Below are 21,119 nucleotides of genomic sequence, written 5' to 3'. Positions count from 1 at the left end.
GGTTCTGTCTGAACCTTTCCAGCCGACTCGTGGACTTCGCCAAGGAGATCCTCTTTCTCTGTACCTTTTTTTGTTTGTCGCTGATGCTCTTTCGATTATCTTGCAGAAGGAAGCCGAGTTGGGCAGGGTGGAGGAGTTACGGATCAGTCGTAATGCCCCGGGTATTTCTCACCTCTTATTTGCAGACGATGCGCTTCTGTTTTTTAGGGCATTGCCGGAGCAAGCGGAACATATCAGGAACGCGCTGCAGCGGTTTCAGGAGGGTACAGGGCAGCTACTAAGCCCGACCAAATGTTCCCTGCTGGTGAGAGACTCATTGGATATCATGGTGCAGGAGCAAATCAGACACACACTCGGTGTGACACGTGTTGATTTTGAGGCAAAATATTTGGGGCTGCCCACACCGGATGGGAGACTGAAATCAGAGAGATTCCAAACTGTTAAAGATCGACTAGTTAAACGTGTGTCATCATGGTCAGAGAAGTTCTTATCTTCAGGGGCAAAAGATGTGTTGATCAAGTCGGTCGCCCAGGCCATTCCTACTTACATCATGAGTGTCTTTCAGCTCTCAAACTCACTGTGTGATGATCTGACACGGGAAATCAGAAAGTACTGGTGGGGCAAGGAGGACAGCCAGCGGAAGACGCACTGGATTGCATGGGAGAAATTCATCAAGTGCAAAGGCCATGGAGGTTTGGGCTTCTGTGACTTCAAACAGTTCAACCAAGCTTTACTAGCTCGGCAGGCATGGAGGTTGATTGAATTCCCAGAGTTTGTGTGCTAGACTGATGAAGGCGAAATATTTTCCTAATGGGAACTTGCTGGATACGGTTTTTCCAAAACAGGTATCCGAGACTTGGAAGGCAATAATGTATGGTCTAGAGTTACTCAAGAAAGGTACCATCTGGAGGGTGGGAAGTGGCACACAGATTAAGATCTGACGCTACCCATGGATTCCCCGAGGTGTTTCTCTGAAACCCGAAGGACAGAAGCGGCCGTGCAGGTTAAAATGGGTCAGTCAGCTCATTGACGAGGATGCAAGATGCTGGAAGGAAGACGTCCTGCTTCGCTACTTCCATGATCATGATGTGGAGGAGATTAAGAAGATCAGGATCCCCTGGAGATCCTCGGATGACATTGTGGCATGGCATTGGGAGAAGTCCGGCTGCTTCTCAGTCCGGAGTGCTTACAAGCTGGCTGTGGATACACGGGAATTAAACTCCTCTCAGGGTGCCTCGAGCAGCAACCCAGATGGACACCGGCCGGTATGGAAGAAATTCTGGGCATTGCCGATCCCACACAAGGTTCGTGTCTTTGGCTGGAAACTAATCCGGGGGGGCCTAGCTACCAGACTGAACAAGAAGCGACGGAATCTGGAACGGGAGGATACCTGTGCTATCTGTGGTACAGGGCCGGAGACTGTGTTTCATGCAGTTGTGGGTTGTGGCATTGCAAAAACCTTAAGAGAAGATATGAGAAAGACCTGGACACTTCCTGCGGAAGACCTGCTCTATGACTCTGGCCCGGAGTGGCTCTTGCACATCGTGGGTACGGCAAGTGTGGAGGAAGCAGCCAGGCTTATGCTCGTCCTATGGAGGGCCTGGTTTGTTCGTAATGAATGGGTTCATGCAGCGCGTTGGATTCGGGGTGACATCTCGGTGAACTTCCTAGCTGCCTACTGGGAGTCCCTGTCCTTGAACCCCCTGCCTGGAACGACTGAGAACAAAGGAAAACAGGCAGTGTCACTGCAAGGCATGCCGAGCGAGCGTCGGCATAGGCACTCGAGCCATGAAGCCGTGGGAACCCCCAGAGGAAGGTTGGATTAAGGTGAATGTAGACGGTGCCTTCGTGGAACAGACAGGGAAGGCGGGTGTTGGTGTGGCCATCTGAGATCATGGAGGAACGGTGCTTCTGTCGGCATGGATGGTTGTTCATGATGCTACATCGGCGGAGGAGGTTGAGGCACAAGCGTGCAGGGAGGGACTGATGTTAGCTGCGGAATGGCACCCTCGCCCGACAATGCTGGAATCGGACTGCGCCACGGTCATCAAGTATCTGGACAGGCCAACGTCCCAGCGAACGGCCTACGGCTTCATCATCAGCGAAGCGATAGAGGCGTCCCGGAGGCTACCTAGAGTCATTTTTCATCATATAGGGAGAGTCTAATGTTTTAGCTCATGAACTTGCCCAGCTCGCTGTGCGGTCGAACCACAGTGCGGTCTGGCGCGATCGTTTTTCTGTTTGTGTTGAGCGCTATGTCGCTCAGGATGTAAACACTCAAGCTATTGAATAAATCTCTCCCTTTTCGCAAAAAATAAGTGAGACCTTAATTTGAAGGTACCTTTGAGAGGAACACAATGGTCTAATCGGATTTTAACTTGGATGCTCGCTTTCGAATAGTTTGAAAACCATATTTGCATATAATGTGTCATCTAGCTAGAATTATCTAGGATGTCAATATAGAAGAGAAATACAGTGTCCAATGCTTGATGGTTATAAGTACGTGGCCACTAGCAAGCCACGTGATGGCCGTAACGTCTGGGACCTGTGGCTGAGGCGGCCAGGCATGTACGATCGCTGCAGCAGACACCGACACGGTGGTGCCAACGCTTTCCGGTGCGGCCAAGTCCGGCATCTCTGCCTCAGCGTGTCAGCTTCACGTGCAGGCCGCGAGGGTTTGTACCTCATTGGTTACAAATACTCAGGTCTTATTTAGATCACTTTGCATTTTGGATTTTTGAAAAAAATGTCGAAAATTTCGACATTTAAAATATTAAATGTAGACTAATCACAAAACTAATTGTAGATTTTATCTGTAAACTACGAGACGATTCTAATTAAGCCATCATCAGAGCATGTTTACTGTAGCGTTACTGTAGCAATTTAGTATCCAATCATGTCCTAATTAGACTCATTAGATTCGTCTCGCGATTTACAGTCCATTTGTGTAATGCGATTTATTTTTTTACTACATTTAGTACGCCATGCAAGCGATTTACAAAAAATTTGCATTTTGACTTTATGGATCTAAACAAGGCCTCATTAGCATTTTAGATTCCGAATTTAATTTTTTATGATAGCGAATATTTTAAGATTTATTGGTGTTATGCTTTCAGTGTTAGACGATGTTCCCGTCGATAGCGAGACGTCTGTGGTGATTTTGTCAAACTTGAAGATTTGCCGACTCAATCTTCAAAGATACTTATAGAGGTAAGGTTTGCATATTTATGTTCATGGAGTGAGTATACGTATGTTGCAGTGTCTGATTTATACTGTATAATAATTTTAAAAAAAACTTCACGTGCAGGCCGTCCGTGTCCACGCTCATTTCGTTGCCTAAAGAAATGGTTGGCATCGTCATCAGCAGAGAAAAAGGCTAGATATGTCGCGATCACGCCCGGGCAACTAGAGGCAAATCGGTCGAACAAAACGAAATCGTACCACCATCACTCCAACAAATCTAGCCGAACCAGCAGCATCTAGTACACCGGCGGCACCGCCCGACACCTCCCTCTCCCCGTCCTGGCTCGCAATCGTTTTTTAAGGCTGGAGACGGCAGGGAACCAGCATGCCCTGCGAACGCCGGCGCTGCGCCGCTGCAGCCGGCCACGACGCGGCTGCAGCACGGCCCGCGAACGCCGCCACCATGCCTCCATTCGATGCTGCAGAAGCGGGCGATTGCGCAGCCTCCTGCCGATGCCGCCGTAGCCGGTGCCGTTGTGGCCGTAGCATAGCCCGCCAACGCCGCCGCAGCGCGTGCCGCAGACGCCTCCACCGCGCCTCCCATCGCTCTAACGCCGCCGCTCAAAAATATGCCGCCAATGGCGCTCAGTTTGCCGACGCCTGCGCTCTCCTTCAGTCGTCCCTTCCATGGGGGAGGGAGGTGATGGGGACTGGGGACCGCCGGTGGAGTTGCCCGACACCAGCGCTGGGTGAGGTCGGAGATCTGCGGGAGGGGGGGCGCTGGGGAAGGAGACGAGAAGAGATTGGGGATCCTTTTTCCCCTTACTTTCCTCAGCGCACGATGGGCGTTGGGAGGTGGGGAGTCCAATATGTGGGGCCCATCAGACTCTACAAATGGTTACATTGTGGAAAGAATTTTGGATGCTACGAATGCTAATATTTTGGGACTATCTAAGTTCGTCACTTGTAGGGGAACTCATCAGCTGCTCCACTCCTTCCTTCATGTTCACTTGATCAGTTGGCTTCACGAGTCGACACCATCTCTGCACAAAGGAGAGGTCATTATAAACAATGTCAAAATGGATTGCCCGGGAAGATCCTTTCGATTGCCATTTTATTAGGAGCCTTCCATAAAGCCCGGGCGAAACCTGCGAAAAAGAAGGAAACCAAGGCGCGTGTTTATGTCAAACATCTTAAAGAGCCTGCTCCCTTGCAAATCATCCATAGCTGTTGGAATTCTGTCCCACCCAAACACATTGCTCAAAACAATCCAAACAAAGCGAGCCAGCGAGCAAGAGAATAAAAGATGGTTAGTAGTTTCCTACTCCCCGTACAGACAACAAGAAGGATCCTCTTTTCCGCCCTCTATGTTTAAGAGTAGGGTTAATGGTTCGGCCAGTAGCCGGCTAGAATGACCGACGCGATGGCAGTGGATCCCACTGCATTTAATGCATAGGAAAATAGAGCAGCGAATGGCAGGCTTGTGCATACAGGCGGCAGCCAATAGAAGCAGGTTGGACGGTTTATCCGCCCACTCTCGCGGACATTTCGTGAGTTGCCGGCATGGTTCTCTCTCCTACTTTCTCTTCCCTCCATCTAGGATTTCGTCGGCTCCCAACTCATCATAATACTTGCTCTTAAGAGCTGCACCAGACTGAAGCTTGTTATGCGAGAGCTGCCAAAGCCCAAAGAAAACCTTTGATTTTAAAGGGTAACTTAGTTTTCCAAAGGTTCTCAGATAAGTTTTCCTCAACCCCCCCCCCTCGGTTGATGAATCTATGCAACACAATTTCTCACTCTGTCAAGAGACCATTCAACACAAATTCTCGCTCTTTCTCGAGTTTTTTTATAAAAAATTCTTCGCTGTGGGGATCTGCCCCACAGTATCCGTTTCAAAAAAAAAGGAGACCTTTCAACATCATCAATCAAGTGGCCCAGCTCTCCAAAGCTTCACTGTTAGTCAAACTTCTCATAAATTCGATTAACCAGCTCCCCTCTGAGTAGTATATAATCTACCACCACAGCATTAGGCTCTCCACACATGGAAAACAAGGTGGGATACTGAACTTTAAGGGGGCCGGGACTACGCCATTAGCATGGTCACCAGCGAATCGATCGCCATGAATGTTCACAGGTTCATTTGTTCTACTTGACACAAGAAATGAAAATGAAGGTTGAAGCAGAAGCTTTTGTAGTAACTGTCTGTACAAACTGAACCTGATACGTGACCGAACATGACTGACTAGTCGTTCTCTGCAAATCCAAAACAAAAGCTAATAGTAAAGCCTAAAACTGCGGCGGATCACTACGGATCCATCAATGGCCAACCTCGTCGATCTACGCCTCCTATCCACCCAAAAACTCTTGTCGCACACGGGGCTCTCCCAATGCAAGTCGGACGAACTAGGGAAGAACAATGCACATCCATGATCCATGGCTCGCCTGATCCGATCGATCGACATGCACCCGGCGGTGCGTGTGCCCCGCGATCCGGTCGAGGCGGTATTACTTCACGATGACCCAGACGGCGTAGATGATCCCGGGGAGGTAGCCGAAGAAGGACAGGATGAGGCAGATCCAGAACTCGACCTGCATGTACGCATGCGCGATCGGAGAATGAATTAGGGCACGAGATCATACATGCGTCTGCATGCCTGAATGCTGTGCTGGTATGCACGCACCTTGATGCCGTGCTTGAGGAAGACGCCGAGCGGCGGGAGGATGATGGCGAGGATGATGCGCACCACCGTCACCGCGTTGTCCGCCATTGCCGTCCTCGCAGCCGCGGCGGAGGGGAGCTAGCGCTCACCGATCGGCTCGCCGGGGAAGAAGACGTCCTTCAGCCTGGGCGCATGCGGGAGGAACCACGGGGCGGGGCGGGGCGAGGCGCGCATGGGGGCAGGACAATCAGAAACAAAACCGGGAGCCGGTTCTTGTGGGGGGTGGCCGGCCGGGCTCTGCTCTGTCTGGGCCGGGACGACCTGTGGCTGAGGCGGCCAGGCTTCTCCGATCGCTGCAGCAGCAGGCACCGATCCGATCGACACCGTGATGCCAACCCAACGCTCTGCCACACACTTGTTCCGGCGCGGCGGCCAAGTCCGACATCTCTGCCTCAGCGCGTCAGCTTCACGTTGCAGGCTGTCCGTGTCCACGCTCATTTTGCAGCCTTACGAAAGGTGAGAATGAAAAGGATTGGCATCACAATCACCAGAAAAAAATGGACGGCAAGATGAGAGCACACGCCCGGGCAACCAGCGGCATGGCGGGTGAATGAAACCAAAAATCCTACCACGATCACTCCAATATATAAATCTAGCCGAACCGGCAGCATCTAGTGCAAGTGCACTGCACTGCACCGACGGCACCACCTCCCTCTCCCCGCCCCTGGCTTGCATCGCGACCGTCACCAGCGAATCGATCGATCGCCATGGCGGCGCCCGCGCTGCTCGTCGCCGCGGCGCTCCTGGCATTGGCGGCGGCGTGGCTGTGGGACTACGCCGTGGCGCGGCCCCGCGCCGTGGCGTCCATGTTCCAGGCGCAGGGGGTCCGCGGCCCGCCCTACAGGTACCTCCGCGGCAGCAACGGCGACATCCGGAGGATGAGAGCCGAGGCCGACGGCGTGGCGGTCGACGCCCGCGACCACGACTACCTCCGCAGGGTCCTGCCGCACTTCGCCGCCTGGAAGGACAAGTACGGTACGCGTGCGCCGTTCTTCACCTGCTCTGCTCGAGACGTTTCCAGTAAAGAGTAGACGAGTGGCACTGTGTTTCTTTCATCCTTTTTTTTCACAACTGTGACTGAGTACATTTTTCAAAAAAAAGAAAATATTTACAGACATAATTTTTATGCGGCCAAACTGATCTTGACCAATACAAGAGCACAAAAACTAAAAATAGAGAAACACTAGAAAAAACGCACAGAAACAAGCAACCGCAAGCAACACGAGGAGCACAACGCGCAGCCTGCAAACCAAAGTAACCCACATCATAGCTACACTCGAACCTACAAAAAAGAAACGCAAAACACTATGGTTGCACAGCCTACATCGCAGCACCGAGATCCCTAGCGGCAAAGCATCCACTAAAGATGAAGAAGAACCACGACGACAAAGCATCCGCCCCAAACCAAAAGAGGTGGCAAAGCATCCACCACCAAAAGCTACGACCACCTCAAACCCCAACGGCAAAGCATCCATCCGAACAAAGTAGAGGTGGCATAGCATCCACCTAAATGAACTTCGGCCAGCAAGGCGGCAAAGCATCCGCCAGATTGAAGCGACCTGAGCAACAAAAAGTGATGGCGAGGAAGATGAAGCAAAGGCAAGGTCAGAGGATTGGTGACAGTGGCAACCTCCGTGACGCCTGAATTAGGTGGGTAGGATAGGAACCCCATGGCTCCAAAGCCGGCAAAGCACTTACAGCAAAGCCTCCAAGAAGAAAGTGACGCCACTGGCGCCACCGTTGCTGGACCAGAAGGTCAAGGTTTTCACCCAGAAAACTTGCCGGAGAGGAGGGAAGAAGGAACGGATGACGCCTTCAACAAGATAAGCGGCACCCAAGGGCGTCATCGTCATCAACCCACAAGTGGGCATGACTTTTGCCTGAACCCCTTCCTTCCCTCAAGAACGTGACGCCAAGGATGCCCACCGGGCCCAACCAAGCCGGACGCCACAGCTGCCGAAGTGACACCAGAGCCACGACCGCTAGGGGCGGCGGGCTCACGCCGGCCAGTCACGCAGCACCGGGAGAGGAGGCGGGGGCCGTGCTAGAGCCTGCGGCAACCGTCCTTGCTGTCGGGCGGCGCCACCACAAGGGGCAGCACGACCCACGCTCCGCGCTCACGCCAGCCTCGCAGCACCGCGAGAGGAGGCGGGGGCCACGCTGGAGCCTGCGGCGCACGAGGGGGGCGAGGAACGGCATCGGCACCGCCGACGAAGGAGATGGCGGGCCCCAAGCCGGCCGGGCGGAGGAATGCCGCGCCATGCCAGATCCGGCCAAGAGAGGCACGGATCGGCGATGGAGCGGGCGGATCCGGTCACCGATGACCAAGATGGAGGAGGGGCGACCTAGGTAGCGGAGGCTGAGGGAGAGAGGAGGGTTGAGGGTGAGAGGGGCTGAGGGGGGAGGGCGGCTGGCCGACTTCGGCGCAGCTGCGGGCCGCCGCTGCTGCCGGGGTGGTCGGAGTGGGGAGGGGGGCTCTCGGGGAGAGAGAGGAGTGAGGGAGAGACTGAATCAGTAGCTCTAGATGTGTTTCTTCCATGCTACTCCGCGTCAAGAAAACTTAGGCTACTCTGCGTCAAGAAAACTTGGAATAGACTCCAGACCAGAATGGAATTTCGGTTCTGAATCGGAGCAGGTCAGCAGGCAGCTTATATGAATCAAAATTCTAAAAACTGGTCGAATCACATAGCATTCCTCTGTAACAAAATTGATCCACTGGACTCTAGACTTCTAGGGACAATACAGTTTCCATGGCTTGATACAAGTAAAAAATTAGAAAGGGTTTTTATTTCACACTCACTTCATATGGTACTGAAAAAGGGATTTCCTTCCAACGGCGTGCAGGAGCCCCGTTGCTGTACTGGCTCGGTCCGAAACCAGGTATTTGCCTCTTTGATTACGAGTCGGTGAGGCAGGTTCTCAAGTCCGGGCATTTCGGCAAGACCGACCCGCACCCGGCTATCCTGGCATTGCTTGGCAAAGGGCTGGCGGTGGTGGACGGCACGGACTGGGTGCGGCATCGGAGGGTAACCAATCCGGCTTTCGCCATGGACAAGCTGAAGGTGAAAAATCCATAATCTGCTCAATTTTCAGCTCCAGTTCCCCACTGATCGTAGTTTCTGAACATGCACTTTTACGATCCTGCGATGAAGATGATGACGACGACGATGGTCACCTGCGCCGAACGGTTGATCAGGGCGTGCGAGGAGCTTGCGTCCACCAACAAGAGTGGGGAAGTGGAAGTGGAATTCAGCAGACACTTTCAGGAGTTGACAGCAGAAGTTATTTCTCGCACCGCTTTCGGGAGCAGCTACAAAGAGGCAAAAGAAGTCTTCCATACACAGCAGCAGCTCATGGCACTTGCCATGGCCACTCTCCTCAATTTGCAACTGCCAGGATTCAAGCAAGTGATTTTACTGTTTTTTTTTGGTTCAGCAGTGACCGTGCGTTTTCTACATAGACATGCTTATGGTTTGCTAATGAAATCTTCGTGTTCAGGTATCTTCCTACTAAAAACAACAGATTGAATTGGATGCTAGAAAAGAAGATGAGGACGAAGCTCATGGCAATCATACAACCCCGGTTAGCATCGAAAGGAACTGGGTACGGAGATGATCTGCTCGGTTTGATGCTTGAGGCTTGCTTCATGACAGAACAAGGAGAGAAACAAGATGAGCTGGCCCTGACCATGGATGAGATAATAGATGAGTGCAAGACGTTTTTCTTTGCAGGGCATGAGACCACATCCCACTTGCTTACCTGGACAATGTTCTTGCTCAGCCTGTATCCAGAATGGCAGGAGCGGCTAAGAGAGGAGGTTCTGAGGGAATGCGGAAGGGAAAATCCTACTGCAGACATGCTTGGCAAGTTGAAAGAGGTATCATGGATCCCATATATATCTAACATTTGGCCATTCTCATACTCTTAATATTAATGTCTTTATTACTAAACTAATGTGACACGTCACCATATTATTTGTTGTAGAAAATTTGGTTGGTAGGCTTGTATAGCTAACATAAAAAATGACATTGCAGATGACAATGGTGCTCCTTGAGACACTAAGACTTTATACCCCTGTTTTGACCATGCAAAGGGAGCCCATATCCGACATAAGACTGGAAAGCTTCAGTATACCTAAAGGCACCGAAATCATTATACCTATTCCAATTCTTCACCGAGACAAAAAGGTCTGGGGTGAAAATGCCAATGAGTTTGATCCGTTAAGGTTTGAGAATGGGATCACAAATGCAGCAAAGACACCACAAGCTCTTCTATCATTCTCAATAGGACCAAGGTCATGCATCGGTCAGAACTTTGCAATGTTAGAAGCAAAGTCAGTGATGGCCATGCTCCTGCAGAAATTCTCCTTCACACTTTCCCCAAAGTATGTGCATGCACCAACAAATCTTATAACACTTCAACCCAAGTTCGGTCTCCCCATAGTTTTGAGGCCACTGAATGTGTAATGCTAGATGATTCTGTATGTATCCTATGAAGCTGAATTATGATATGCGAATAAATATACATGTGTTAGTATTTTGGGACTTCATTCACCAAACAGTATATCTAGAAAGCCTACAAATTGTTGAAAAACAGGTGGCTATGGAGCAAAACCTGACACAACAATCTGTGTTTTCCCTCCGTAGGCGCGCCATTCGGCTCAACAGAAGCAAGTGTGGCTTTGCCCAAACAATGTTGTGGCAGTCAACATGAAACCACAAGAAAAAAACAGGATACAGCTGCTGCGGCGATCCTCGCCGTCGTCGATAGTCCTCACTAGTGAAGCGTGTCAGCTTCTCTTTCAACAGATTCGTTCACAAAACTGAAATACTGGCAGGGTCTTGAGAACGATACAGGGAGATCCATCTCCCGGGGGCAAGCAGCCCAACCGGACCTATCCTAGCTCCATCCTGCACGACCATGACCCAAGCGGGGGGCAAAGCATTCGACAGTCCCCACGCATGCAACCATTTTGCAGCCATGCCGTGCCGACTGTTCTGCTCCAGGGTGCCGCTGCTTCATGAAGGTTCAGTACGGCATGCTTGTTCCATCAGTTCTGACTGGCTGAATTCAGCACCGTATAGGTCAAGCCTCAAGACATGCGCTCTCTGTTCCAGCTCTGCTTGAGATTTTCGGTGCTTCCGTTCTTCTTCCATGCTAGTTTGTGTCAGACAGGATTCGCTTAAACTGTAGCCCAAGATGGACTTTGGAATGAAGCCGTTTAGGAATCAAAGATGTGCACAAAGCCATGCAGAGATTCTGTTTATCTGGCTCAGGAGAAGACAATCTAGTTCTTATGCTGCTGGTCATGGAACTCAATGAACTACAGGAAAAACTTGAAAAGTCATACGACAATGATCAGAATGGTCAGGCGTCGATCAGAACGTTGCAAAATTAGAAGCCAAGTCAGTAGTGGCCATGATCCTTCAGAAATTATACTTCACACTTTCCCAAAGTATTCACACGCACCAGCAGATTGTAACACCTCAACTGAAGTTCGGTGTTGCCATAATTTTAAGGCCACTGGATGTATGATGTTAGGTTGTTCTATATGTAGCCTATCAGCAGAATTTTATTGCGTAGTCAGGTAAAACATTACTAGTATTTTAAAGATTTTTAATTTCATTCTCCTAAATATAAACCTAAAAAACCTACACTTCTCAGAGGTGCTCTCCACCTGTAGTTGAAAAAAAAAGAAAGTGAAAATGCCAATGGAATGCAACTGGAAACTTCTGAGGTATGCTAATATAATCTGTAAAGGCTACACAAAACTTTTTATCCAAAATTTATTTTGAGTTGGATACCTGAATTTCCAAATGCTAGCTTGGTCAGGTAGGCTGACTACAAGGCCCATTACTACCACAATTTGCATTTCCTCCCCTGCATGATTGCAATGACTGATCATGTAGAGAAGAACAGGATCCATTTCCATTGTGGGTGTTGATATAATCATATAAAAGGACCAAATTCTCACTTGTTTTTTTCTATGTAAAGAAAAGAAGTAGAGCTTCCACCCATTCCTTGAAGACAAAATTGTCACTTTCAGCTTTTTCAAATTTTTTTTTGTTTATGAATGGTACATGTGTATTGGAGATAATAGACTTCTTTATGTGGCAATAAAGCAACAGTACAAGATGTGCACATATTCTGTGACAGCCAAAGCAAATCCAGTATCTGTATCTATCAGATTTATTCTTCTAGAAGATATGATTGAAGAATAGTGGCAGGAAGTGCAATGTCAGTAGATTGAGAAAACCTAGGCAGAAGCACCACCTCACAGTAGGAGAATGAGAACAATAGTCTTAAATATAATCGATCTGAACAGCACAGATCAATGTGTATCCTGTACCACTACAAGGTAATGAAAAGAGTACCGAGTAATGTAGGGAACTATTGAATGTTGGTAGCTTATAGTTGATACTACAAGTTCATATCTGTTATAACGTTCAAGAATACTAATCATTTGATGGTAAGCTTTCCACTCTAAGTTGTTTGCCAAGAATAGTCGAATAAAGCCCAAGGATGATGACTGCTCTAGTCAATTCATGGTATCTCCCTCTGTTCAAAGAGCAGGAAAAAATAGCAGGATCACCATGTACCATCAAATGTGCTGGGGGTGAATTTCTCATGTAGCCTCCTCCCTTACTATTGATGTTGATTTCCTAGTAACTACTGCCATCGGAATGGCAAAACGCATGATCTCATCTTATAGTATCTCTCTGATTGTGTTAGAGCCTTGAAGAACTTGCCTGCCTATCTCCTATATCATACCAAATAATGTGCACACTTTGCCAGTCCAGTACAACACCAAGAAAACAGAAACGAAAAGCAGGAAGGATATGAGAAGTGGTAGACCTGGCTCTGGTGTTGACATCTGGCACCTTCTGCATCTCTCTGCAATAGGTCCGTTCATATCGTTTGCTTGATATCCCAGTAGCTGATCGGCAATTCACAGATGGATGCTTGCCATGAAAATGATGGTACTATTCCTGCATGAAGTAAGTCAATTCGAAAATTTCTTTCGCATCACATAAATAGTTCGGGTGTCCCATCTATCATCTTGTCCATCAAATTTTTTTTTTCTTTTCAATGAGCGCCAGAAACAATTTTCATGGAGACAAATAAATAGATGCATATGCATTGGGAGCACCATAAAATTACAAGGATGTGTGTGTGTGGGGGGGGGGAGATGAAAGGCCTAAAGCCCCCCCCCCCCCCCCAACAGCTCTCCCCACACGGGAACACACACACATACACATTAGTCTTTGGTGCTGCAATTACTTGCTGCATTTTCTAATTTCTTTCCCACTTGTTGTACACAGCCGTACACTACAATATGGCCTGGGTCAATAAGCTGATAGCTAGAGCCATTGCTAGTTTGATTTCGCTATTATTCTCACTAACTAGCAGCTGGAAACCTACTACTACCCTAGACACTAGGAACCTGGACAGACTCATGCATGCACAAAATTATTGCTAACAAAAAAACTTCTAGAACAAGCCGAAAGAGAATATATATTGCACCATGCTCCTTTCTCTTCCCAAGCCCATCTTTTGCCATGGCCTCCTTTGCTCTGCTACTCGTTGCTCTGCTTGTCCTTGTCATCTCATGGCTATGGGATTATGTGATTTTGTGCCTCATTTGGAAGCCTCACATCATTGGCAACAAGCTCAGGAAACATGGGATCCCTGGACCTCCCTACAAATTCTTCAAAGGCTGCAATGAGGACATCAAGAGAATGAAGGAGAAGGCAGACAGTTTGGTGCTGGATATTCATGATCACAACTACCTCCCAAGGGTTGCACCACACTACCTCAAATGGAGGGATCAATATGGTATTGGTTCTTCTCAACTATATGTTCTCATCCTTGGTTTGGTTTGGGTTGTTATGCTATTCTATATGAAAATTTTCAAGTGCCACATGTCTCTTCAGATTCGTCCACCGAACAAATACATTAGAACAACAACTTTAGTCCCAAGCAAGTTCTGTAGTCCTAACCGAACAAATACACTACAGTTGGGGAAAAATCAAATGCACCAATGGTTAAGCTGTATTTTTTATATCTGTATCGAATAAGATATATACAGTTCGTTGGATGCTTCAAGGATTAATTTTGATTGACGGTTGAACTCAAGTCTGGCGTGGCACAGTGGTAAGTCACCCCACTTGTGCCAAGAGGTCCTGGGTTCGAAGCCGCCTCTCTGCAAATTATTGCAGGGGTATGGCTTGCCTCATATAATCCTTCCCCATACCCCACCTTGCGTGGGAGCTTCCAGCACTGGGTCTGTCCTTTTAGTTGAACTCAAGTGAATCAGCAAATTTCCTGAACTCTACATAGGTATAGTAGGCAGATAAAAGACTTATGGCCAAGAGGCCACATATATACTTGAACAAGATTACAAGAGGACTAACCATATTATAGTAACCTTGTCGAAAAATAAAATTGTAGAAAACATTTTCTAAAATAGGAGAACAAAAGACATGAACCTTTGACAATGGATCAGATCAGATTTGGATCACATGAATATGTACCAAGTAGTAGTACTTATATCTGAATAGCATCATGCACAACCAAACCACACACCTATATTGGACCATATGTATAGTTTATATTTGGACCGTGTAACCGTGTTCCTTATGTCCAACCCAAACATCTGAAAGTCTTACGTTAGATATTCATGATCCCAAGTTCTGACCCAGTTTCCATTGATTGTGCCATTCTGCCTTAGATGTAAGGCTTATATACTTAAATTTACTTGACCCTCAGCATGACATCATTCTTTCTATTAGTTTGCTACATTATGCGGCAACTGAGCACAATCAGCTGACAACATTCAAAGCTAAACGTTGATTGATCAAGCAACCAATGGGTGGCCAAATAATTAATAAAATTAACCAGAAGCACCTGGTTAACTATTTTACGCTTCAAAAATATCTGGACATTAATATTTTACATGCCACTGTTTATCACAAAATCATGTAAAACAAAAGTATGCCAAAAATATTAATGAAGTTGCGTGTCAATTGATTGGACACGATCAGTTTTACCACCTCCATTGATTATTAAAAATTTTCTGTATTCTTTTTTTTAATTTAACTGTTTAAATGGATTAACATGCATACCTATAAATGCGAATGGTGTCCAGGAAAATCATTTCTATACTGGTTTGGGCCAAAACCGCGTATCTGCATCTTCGATTATGAATTGGCAAGGCAGATTCTTTCAAACAAGTCTGGACACTTCATGAAGAATGATACTCAGCCAACAGTCTTAGCATTGCTGGGTAAAGGGTTGGTTTTTGTGGAAGGCATAGACTGGGTGCGGCATCGCAGAGTAATCAACCCTGCATTTGCCATGGACAAGATAAAGGTGATTTTATGTGCTAATCTCATAGTTTGTAGTTGTGTTCCATGGCCGTAATGGAACGCACTTGATAAACTGTAGGGTTTAGGCAGCAAATTTGATGTATCTGGAATTAAAGTATTCCTTTATGCCAGCATTAGTATATCTCCATCCATATATTGTTCCTTGTAGACATGGTGTAAACAAAATAGAGAGATCACATAAAAAATCAAAACATGGTCAAGGAATTAGAAGACCAAGCATCCAAAAACAAGAATGGTGAAACTCAAGTTGAACTTGACAAAGAATTTCAAGAGTTAACAGCAGATATCATATCCCATATGGCCTTTGGGAGTAGCTACAAGTTGGGAATAGAAGCCTTCCATGCACAGAAAGAGCTTCAGGAAATTGTAGTAGAAACTCTCCTTGATGTACAGATACCAGGATCCAAGTAACATCTCTAATACTTCCTCTCATGGCTTATGGAATGACTTCTTATTATAAAATAAATAAAAATGAGAATTTTGTTTCATGAACCAAAATACATACATAACTAATTCATCACATGTTCTTTTGAGTTCAGCTACCTTCCTACAACAAGCAATAGGCGGAAGTGGAAGCTTGAAAGGAAGCTTAGGGGTACGCTTCTTCAGATCATTCAATCACGATTAGGGTCAGAAGGGAGTCTATATGGAAATGATCTGCTTGGCTTGATGCTTGAGGCTTGCATTCCAACCGAGCATGGAGGCAAGCAACAACAGATCAGTTTGAGCATGGATGGGATCATACACGAGTGCAAAACATTCTTCTTTGCTAGTCATGAAACCACAGCACTTCTGCTTACATGGACAGTGTTCTTGCTCAGTGTGTATCCAGAATGGCAGGAGAGGCTTCGGAAGGAGGTTTTGAGGGAATTTGGGAAAGATAATCCCAGTGGTGACAACCTTAGCAAATTGAAAGAGGCAAGAAAACTAATCCATACGTTGATTCTTGCCTTTTTTTTCTGTTTCCTATTTCAAAAAGAAAGATTTTGGCTTCCTCCCATATATGAAAACAGTTGTGCTGCATTACAGTGTTTGATTGTTACTGCAGCATTTTAACTGTGTGTGCATATTTTCAAAGGTATCTCAAGACATCCTCAGCTAACTATGACATGACTTATGTTGCAGATGACAATGGTTCTCCTTGAGACCTTGAGGCTCTACGGCCCTGCTGTTTTTACGCAAAGGAAAACTATGACAGATATGGCAGTTGGAGAAATAGAAATACCTAAAGGGCTTGGAATTATCATACCTTTTGCAATCATGCACCGAGACAAGAAGGTTTGGGGTGATGATGCAGATGAATTTAATCCATTAAGATTTCAGAATGGAGTCACAAAAGCAGCAAAGGTTCCTCACGCCCTTCTGTCATTCTCAATTGGGCCAAGGTCATGCATTGGTCAGAACTTTGCGATGATGGAAGCCAAGTCAGTAATGGCCGTGATCCTTCAGAAGTTCTCTTTCACTCTTTCCCCTGACTATGTTCACGCCCCAGTAGATCTGCTGACTCTTCGGCCCAAGTTTGGTCTTCCAGTTATTCTGAGGCGGTTGGATGTATGCTCTTAGATGATATTACTCCATGTTACAGTGCTAAGCTTCAGATAATTGTCAGCCTCTGGTGCTATTTGTGATTCACTAAGTGGATATATAAAATAATAAAAAGTGGAGTGTATCACAACTGAACAATACTGTTTCCCAACTCCTGATAGCTATGAACAACCAAAATTAGCATAGCTTTTGCTCTGAAATCGCTTGCAAAGCTATTTATTGACAAGATTAAGGTCCATATTACGGGAGTACTCTAGCAGAAACACATCACATAAGAAAGATCTACGCTTCGCAATCTCTTATACTTAGCCCCGTTTAGTTCCCAAAAATTTTCCTATAGTACCCATCACATCGAATCTTTGGACACATGTATAGAACATTAAATATAGTTAAAAAATAACTAATTATACAGTTTAACTGATTAACACAAGATGAATCTTTTAAGCATAATTAATTTATGATTAGACATTAATCATCAAATAACAACGAAAGTGCTACAGTACCAAAGTCCAAAAAAACGCGAACTAAACACAACCTAGATTTTTTTTCTTTTGAAGAGGATGGACACGAAGCACTTGAAAAATGGGGGAGGGGAGCACGAGAACCGGCGGCTCACCTTCTCTCCGCTGGTCCCTGAATCGGGTAGATGAAGAGTCGTTGGAGTGCCGCCCGAGCACCAAATCCGATCAGACTGCCGTGCCAGGGCATCCTGATGGCCGGCACCACCCCGGCATCCGATCGAATCGCACGAGCCGGTCTCCGGCGGTCCGCGGCATCGGCGGCGTCGGTTGCTCTCGGGGTGGCCTCGTGGGCAAGACAGAGAGAACGCTCTTGTATGGGCCGAAACCCAGCTCAGCGAGCGACTAATACATGATGGGCCGGCATATCGGGAAGAAATATTTGGGCTCACTGGCTGACAACGGGCCGCATGTCCTCCCGAATCCGCGGCTTTTTTATTTTTATATTTTTTAAAAACGTTTTTTACCGAAATATATTTTCGGTTTCATATTTTACAGTTTTGTACCCCTGCAGCCCGGCCGGGCGGCAGGGGGCGGCAGGGACCTACATGTTGCCCCCCTGCCGGGCGGCAGGCACCTGCCGCCCGGTGGAGGGGCGGCAGGCTCCCAGCAGGCCTCATCTACTTTTAATTGCAATACTTATATGTTTGCTATATTTTATTGCAATGATTATATTTTTTGTGAACCTTGAACCCTGTGTGGATCTATGACTCGGTCAAGTAGAGCTGGTGTTCAGAATTGTTTGATTTATTTAATTGGTGCTTGTGCTAAAGGTGGCCACAAACCATGTGTCCAAACATTTGGGGCTGGCCAATTTGATACAATGAACGAAATTTAAATTGAACGTTAAACAAGATACCACATACGATGATGTCCCACAACACATGTCAATCTACAAGTATGTGGTGTAACAATTGAACATTCCCAGTGTGTCTTGAACTTTTCCTTGTAGGCATGCACTCGCCATGTACAGTCTCTATCTACACACCTCACATCGTATTCTTTGCTGCTAGACTTTAGTACTCTGAATTCCTTCCTCAGAGATACAGCCCAGAGCTTCACAGCATCCTTCACATCCTCAATGGTACGATACTTTGCCCCTTGTACAACCTCATTCACTCTGTATTCAAACTCTGAACTCCTAATATCTTGTACCACTGGATTTACAAAACCCTCTTCACGCCATTCACCTAGCACTGGGAAGCGCTCATCGTCCTCATCGTCCGATGAGTCCCCACATTGCTCCATTATTCGCGCATTCTGGTCTTCTTTCTCCATGTCCTCCACAATTCCATGTATCCGCTCGCCTTCATCTGCTAAACCTTGTGGTTCTGGTTCTGGTTCTGGTTCTGGAGCTTGCACGTTCTCTTCTTCATTATCCTCTTTCATCTCTTCATTCCAGTCAGATGTTGTGTGTGTTGACCATTCACCTAAATCACTGGTCTTCTGATGAATCTGAATTACCATTGCGAGAGGCCACCCACTTTCAAGAGCTGCGTTCATGTAATGTTGTCATTCTTCCGTACTACTTGTAGGCGTCAACTCCCAAAAATCCCCATTAGTTTCCTAGGAAGTCAAGGTATGAACCGTAAGCAAATGGGTCTTTGGATTAACATTGAACTTCATGTGAAGACATTTTCGTATGGACTCAAAACTCCTCTCTTGGGGTTTATCTAGACTGCAATGTCTTCTTTCCAATGCTGATAGATTTACTCCATAGGAATCATGAGTAATTCTATAGAAGTCACCGTAATGAACTTGAAACGCCACCTTGCTCGACATATCTTGCCATCCAAAGACTTTATTTTAATTAATCCAATATCTAGAAACATGGTATGGCTTCAATTATAACCACTAATCCGAACCCTAAGTGCTTGCAATAATAAAAATACTAATCATAGAATTAAATATACAAAAAAAATCAATGAGAAAGTTGAGAAATATTGGTTACCTACGGTTTGGATCCAAAATCCGGCAAGGCTTCGCCGGTGGAATTACCTCCCTCACCCCTCCTCTCTCCCTCTCCCCTCTCTGGATCTCGTGGGCAGGAAATGAGGGTGCGAGGGAAGGGGCTCAACTTTTATATTTGGGGGGAGAGCCTGCCACCCCCTGCCGGGAGACAGGGTGCCTGCCGCCCGGCAGGGGGCGGCAGGCTACCACCAGGGGCCTCCGTGCAAAAACAATTTATATTTGTTTACATGTAGGTCTCTGCCGCCCCCCTGCCGGGCGGTAGGGGTACAAAACTGTAAAATGTGAAACCGAAAATATATTTCTATAAAAAATGTTTTTAAAAAATATAAAAATAAAAAACCCACCCCGAATCCTCTGTCTCTCAAAAAAAACTGCAGGGCACGCCCCCCATTTCTCCCCGCACCCTCTCGAAGTCTCTCTCCCTCTCCCGACTCCACCGAGCGACTCAGAAGCCGCTCGGCGTCCTCTCCGGCAGGAGGCCGTGGGGACGGCTCCCCTCCTCGCCGGCGACCTCCATGGCGCCTGCGGGTGAGGGGGGGCTGGCTCTCGCGGCTCCTGCCGAGGGTGATAGGCGTCGGATGCGGCTTCTACGGAAGGGGCCGGCGTTGGAGGCGACGGTGACGGCCTCAGGTGCGGCAGCTGCGGGGGTGGTCGGCGTCGTGCGCGGCGGCGACGGCCCTCGGGTCTGGTTTCTGGTGACGGCGTCGAGTGGTGACGGCGGCGTGCCTTTTGGAATAAGATCTCCCGAGCTCTACTCCGTCGATGGTGATCTCCTTCGGCACTATCGATGAGCTCGTGGAATTGGTTCTTCTAGGAAGGAAGAGCTCGTCGTTGGTTGCAGCTTTGTCGAGCTCAGTCTTTGCTGTCTCAGACACCCTCTCATGCGTGGAGCCACAATGGGAGGTGACGTCCCTCATCGCACACCGTATTTTCTAGTCTTCGGTGATCTCTCAAAGGACGCATTTTGTGTTTTGATTGTGTATAGTTGTAGATTTGTTGGTGTATGTTGGGAGGTATTTCGGGTTCGAGTGCGCCTCTATGTATGCGAACAGATACTACAAAAATATTTTCAATTTGAGATGGTTCAAAAAAAAAAAACTGCAGTGCCCAAAAATTAACTTTTTTTAGAAACACACAGCTACAAAAATATGCTGCAGACACGTACGCTTAGGGCCCTGTTTAGATCCCAAAACGCAAAATACAAAATTTTTATAAATCACTTGTATGGTGTACTAAATGTAGTCGAAAAATAAATCGCATTACACAAACAGATTGTAAATCGCTAGACGAATCTAATAAGCCTAATTAGGACGTGATTAGACACAAAATAGCTACAGTAATACTACAGTAAACATGCTCCAATGATGGATTACTTGGGCTCATTAGATTCATCTCGTAGTTTACAGACGAGATCTGTAATTAGTTTTGTGATTAGTATATATTTAATACTTCAAATATTGAAGATTCCCTTCTAAAAATGTAAAAATGCAAAATGCAAACTGATCTAAATAAGTCCAGATATACGCATGCACATTCATCTCCTATAAATATACACAAGCAATTCTACCCTTATAAGTACCTTTGATTTATTGAGTCGGCAAATCCTTATACAAACCTTCGAGAGATTGAGTCGGCGAATCACAACGGACACGTCCTCTACCGTTGAAATAATAAGCCGGTTATACCGTAAGGAAAAAAAGTTGATTGAGTCATACTACGTGACTCAATAAACTAAGCATTTTAGATCTGAAACAAATCATTTGTATATCTTCCAACTTTAGTTTCTCGAGGAA

The 21,119-nt window shown here is 46.9% G+C and overlaps 3 protein-coding genes and 1 long non-coding RNA gene across 7 annotated transcripts; 2 read left to right on the top strand and 2 right to left on the bottom strand.

The window, feature by feature from the left end:
- Positions 1-5,322: 5,322 nt before the first annotated feature.
- On the bottom strand, positions 5,323-6,333 carry LOC120692241 (hydrophobic protein LTI6A-like). Its single transcript, XM_039975502.1, has 2 exons — positions 5,865-6,333; positions 5,323-5,772 (listed from the first exon to the last, which is right to left on the bottom strand). Exons 1-2 carry the CDS (start codon positions 5,949-5,951, stop codon positions 5,689-5,691), a joined length of 171 nt encoding a protein of 56 aa, XP_039831436.1. The 5' UTR covers positions 5,952-6,333; the 3' UTR covers positions 5,323-5,688.
- A 182-nt stretch (positions 6,334-6,515) lies between these two features.
- On the top strand, positions 6,516-10,452 carry LOC120690404 (cytochrome P450 709B2-like). The gene is made up of 5 exons (XM_039973042.1): positions 6,516-6,878; positions 8,748-8,965; positions 9,056-9,306; positions 9,402-9,780; positions 9,938-10,452. Exons 1-5 carry the CDS (start codon positions 6,611-6,613, stop codon positions 10,367-10,369), a joined length of 1,548 nt encoding a protein of 515 aa, XP_039828976.1. The 5' UTR covers positions 6,516-6,610; the 3' UTR covers positions 10,370-10,452.
- LOC120690407 lies at positions 10,389-17,775 on the bottom strand. 2 transcript variants are annotated; one of them, XR_005681743.1, is made up of 4 exons: positions 17,454-17,775; positions 12,759-12,892; positions 11,708-11,783; positions 10,389-11,580 (listed from the first exon to the last, which is right to left on the bottom strand). It is a non-coding gene; the product is annotated as an uncharacterized LOC120690407 (long non-coding RNA). The 2 variants fall into 2 exon arrangements; XR_005681742.1 differs by having other exon boundaries at positions 10,389-11,783.
- LOC120690405 (cytochrome P450 709B2-like) lies at positions 13,122-16,975 on the top strand. 3 transcript variants are annotated; one of them, XM_039973045.1, is made up of 5 exons: positions 13,122-13,739; positions 15,052-15,285; positions 15,465-15,699; positions 15,832-16,210; positions 16,418-16,975. In XM_039973045.1, exons 1-5 carry the CDS (start codon positions 13,364-13,366, stop codon positions 16,853-16,855), a joined length of 1,662 nt encoding a protein of 553 aa, XP_039828979.1. In that variant the 5' UTR covers positions 13,122-13,363; the 3' UTR covers positions 16,856-16,975. The 3 variants fall into 3 exon arrangements, with proteins under 3 accessions (XP_039828979.1, XP_039828977.1, XP_039828978.1); XM_039973043.1 differs by having other exon boundaries at positions 15,052-15,275; positions 15,441-15,699; positions 16,418-16,967; XM_039973044.1 differs by lacking the exons at positions 15,052-15,285; positions 15,465-15,699 and having other exon boundaries at positions 16,418-16,967.
- Positions 17,776-21,119: the final 3,344 nt, after the last annotated feature.

Source organism: Panicum virgatum, chromosome 9N (genome assembly GCF_016808335.1).
Source record: "Panicum virgatum strain AP13 chromosome 9N, P.virgatum_v5, whole genome shotgun sequence".
Taxonomy (NCBI): Eukaryota; Viridiplantae; Streptophyta; class Magnoliopsida; order Poales; family Poaceae; genus Panicum; species Panicum virgatum.
The sequence above is the reverse complement of the archived record's forward strand: the minus strand, read 5'-3'. Positions and strand labels throughout refer to the sequence as shown.

Excerpts from the sequence above, each read along its gene's own strand:
- LOC120690405 (XM_039973045.1), top strand. The coding sequence starts at position 13,364 with ATGCACAAAATTATTGCTAACAAAAAAACTTCTAGAACAAGCCGAAAG. Across the intron at positions 15,286-15,464 it reads CAAGATAAAGGTGATTTTAT|ATCACATAAAAAATCAAAAC; the intron begins GTGCTAATCTCA and ends CAAAATAGAGAG. Across the intron at positions 16,211-16,417 it reads ACCTTAGCAAATTGAAAGAG|ATGACAATGGTTCTCCTTGA; the intron begins GCAAGAAAACTA and ends CTTATGTTGCAG.
- LOC120690404 (XM_039973042.1), top strand. The coding sequence starts at position 6,611 with ATGGCGGCGCCCGCGCTGCTCGTCGCCGCGGCGCTCCTGGCATTGGCG. Across the intron at positions 8,966-9,055 it reads TCGCCATGGACAAGCTGAAG|ATGATGACGACGACGATGGT; the intron begins GTGAAAAATCCA and ends CCTGCGATGAAG. Across the intron at positions 9,781-9,937 it reads TGCTTGGCAAGTTGAAAGAG|ATGACAATGGTGCTCCTTGA; the intron begins GTATCATGGATC and ends ATGACATTGCAG.
- LOC120692241 (XM_039975502.1), bottom strand. The coding sequence starts at position 5,951 with ATGGCGGACAACGCGGTGACGGTGGTGCGCATCATCCTCGCCATCATC. Across the intron at positions 5,773-5,864 it reads TCCTCAAGCACGGCATCAAG|GTCGAGTTCTGGATCTGCCT; the intron begins GTGCGTGCATAC and ends GCGTACATGCAG.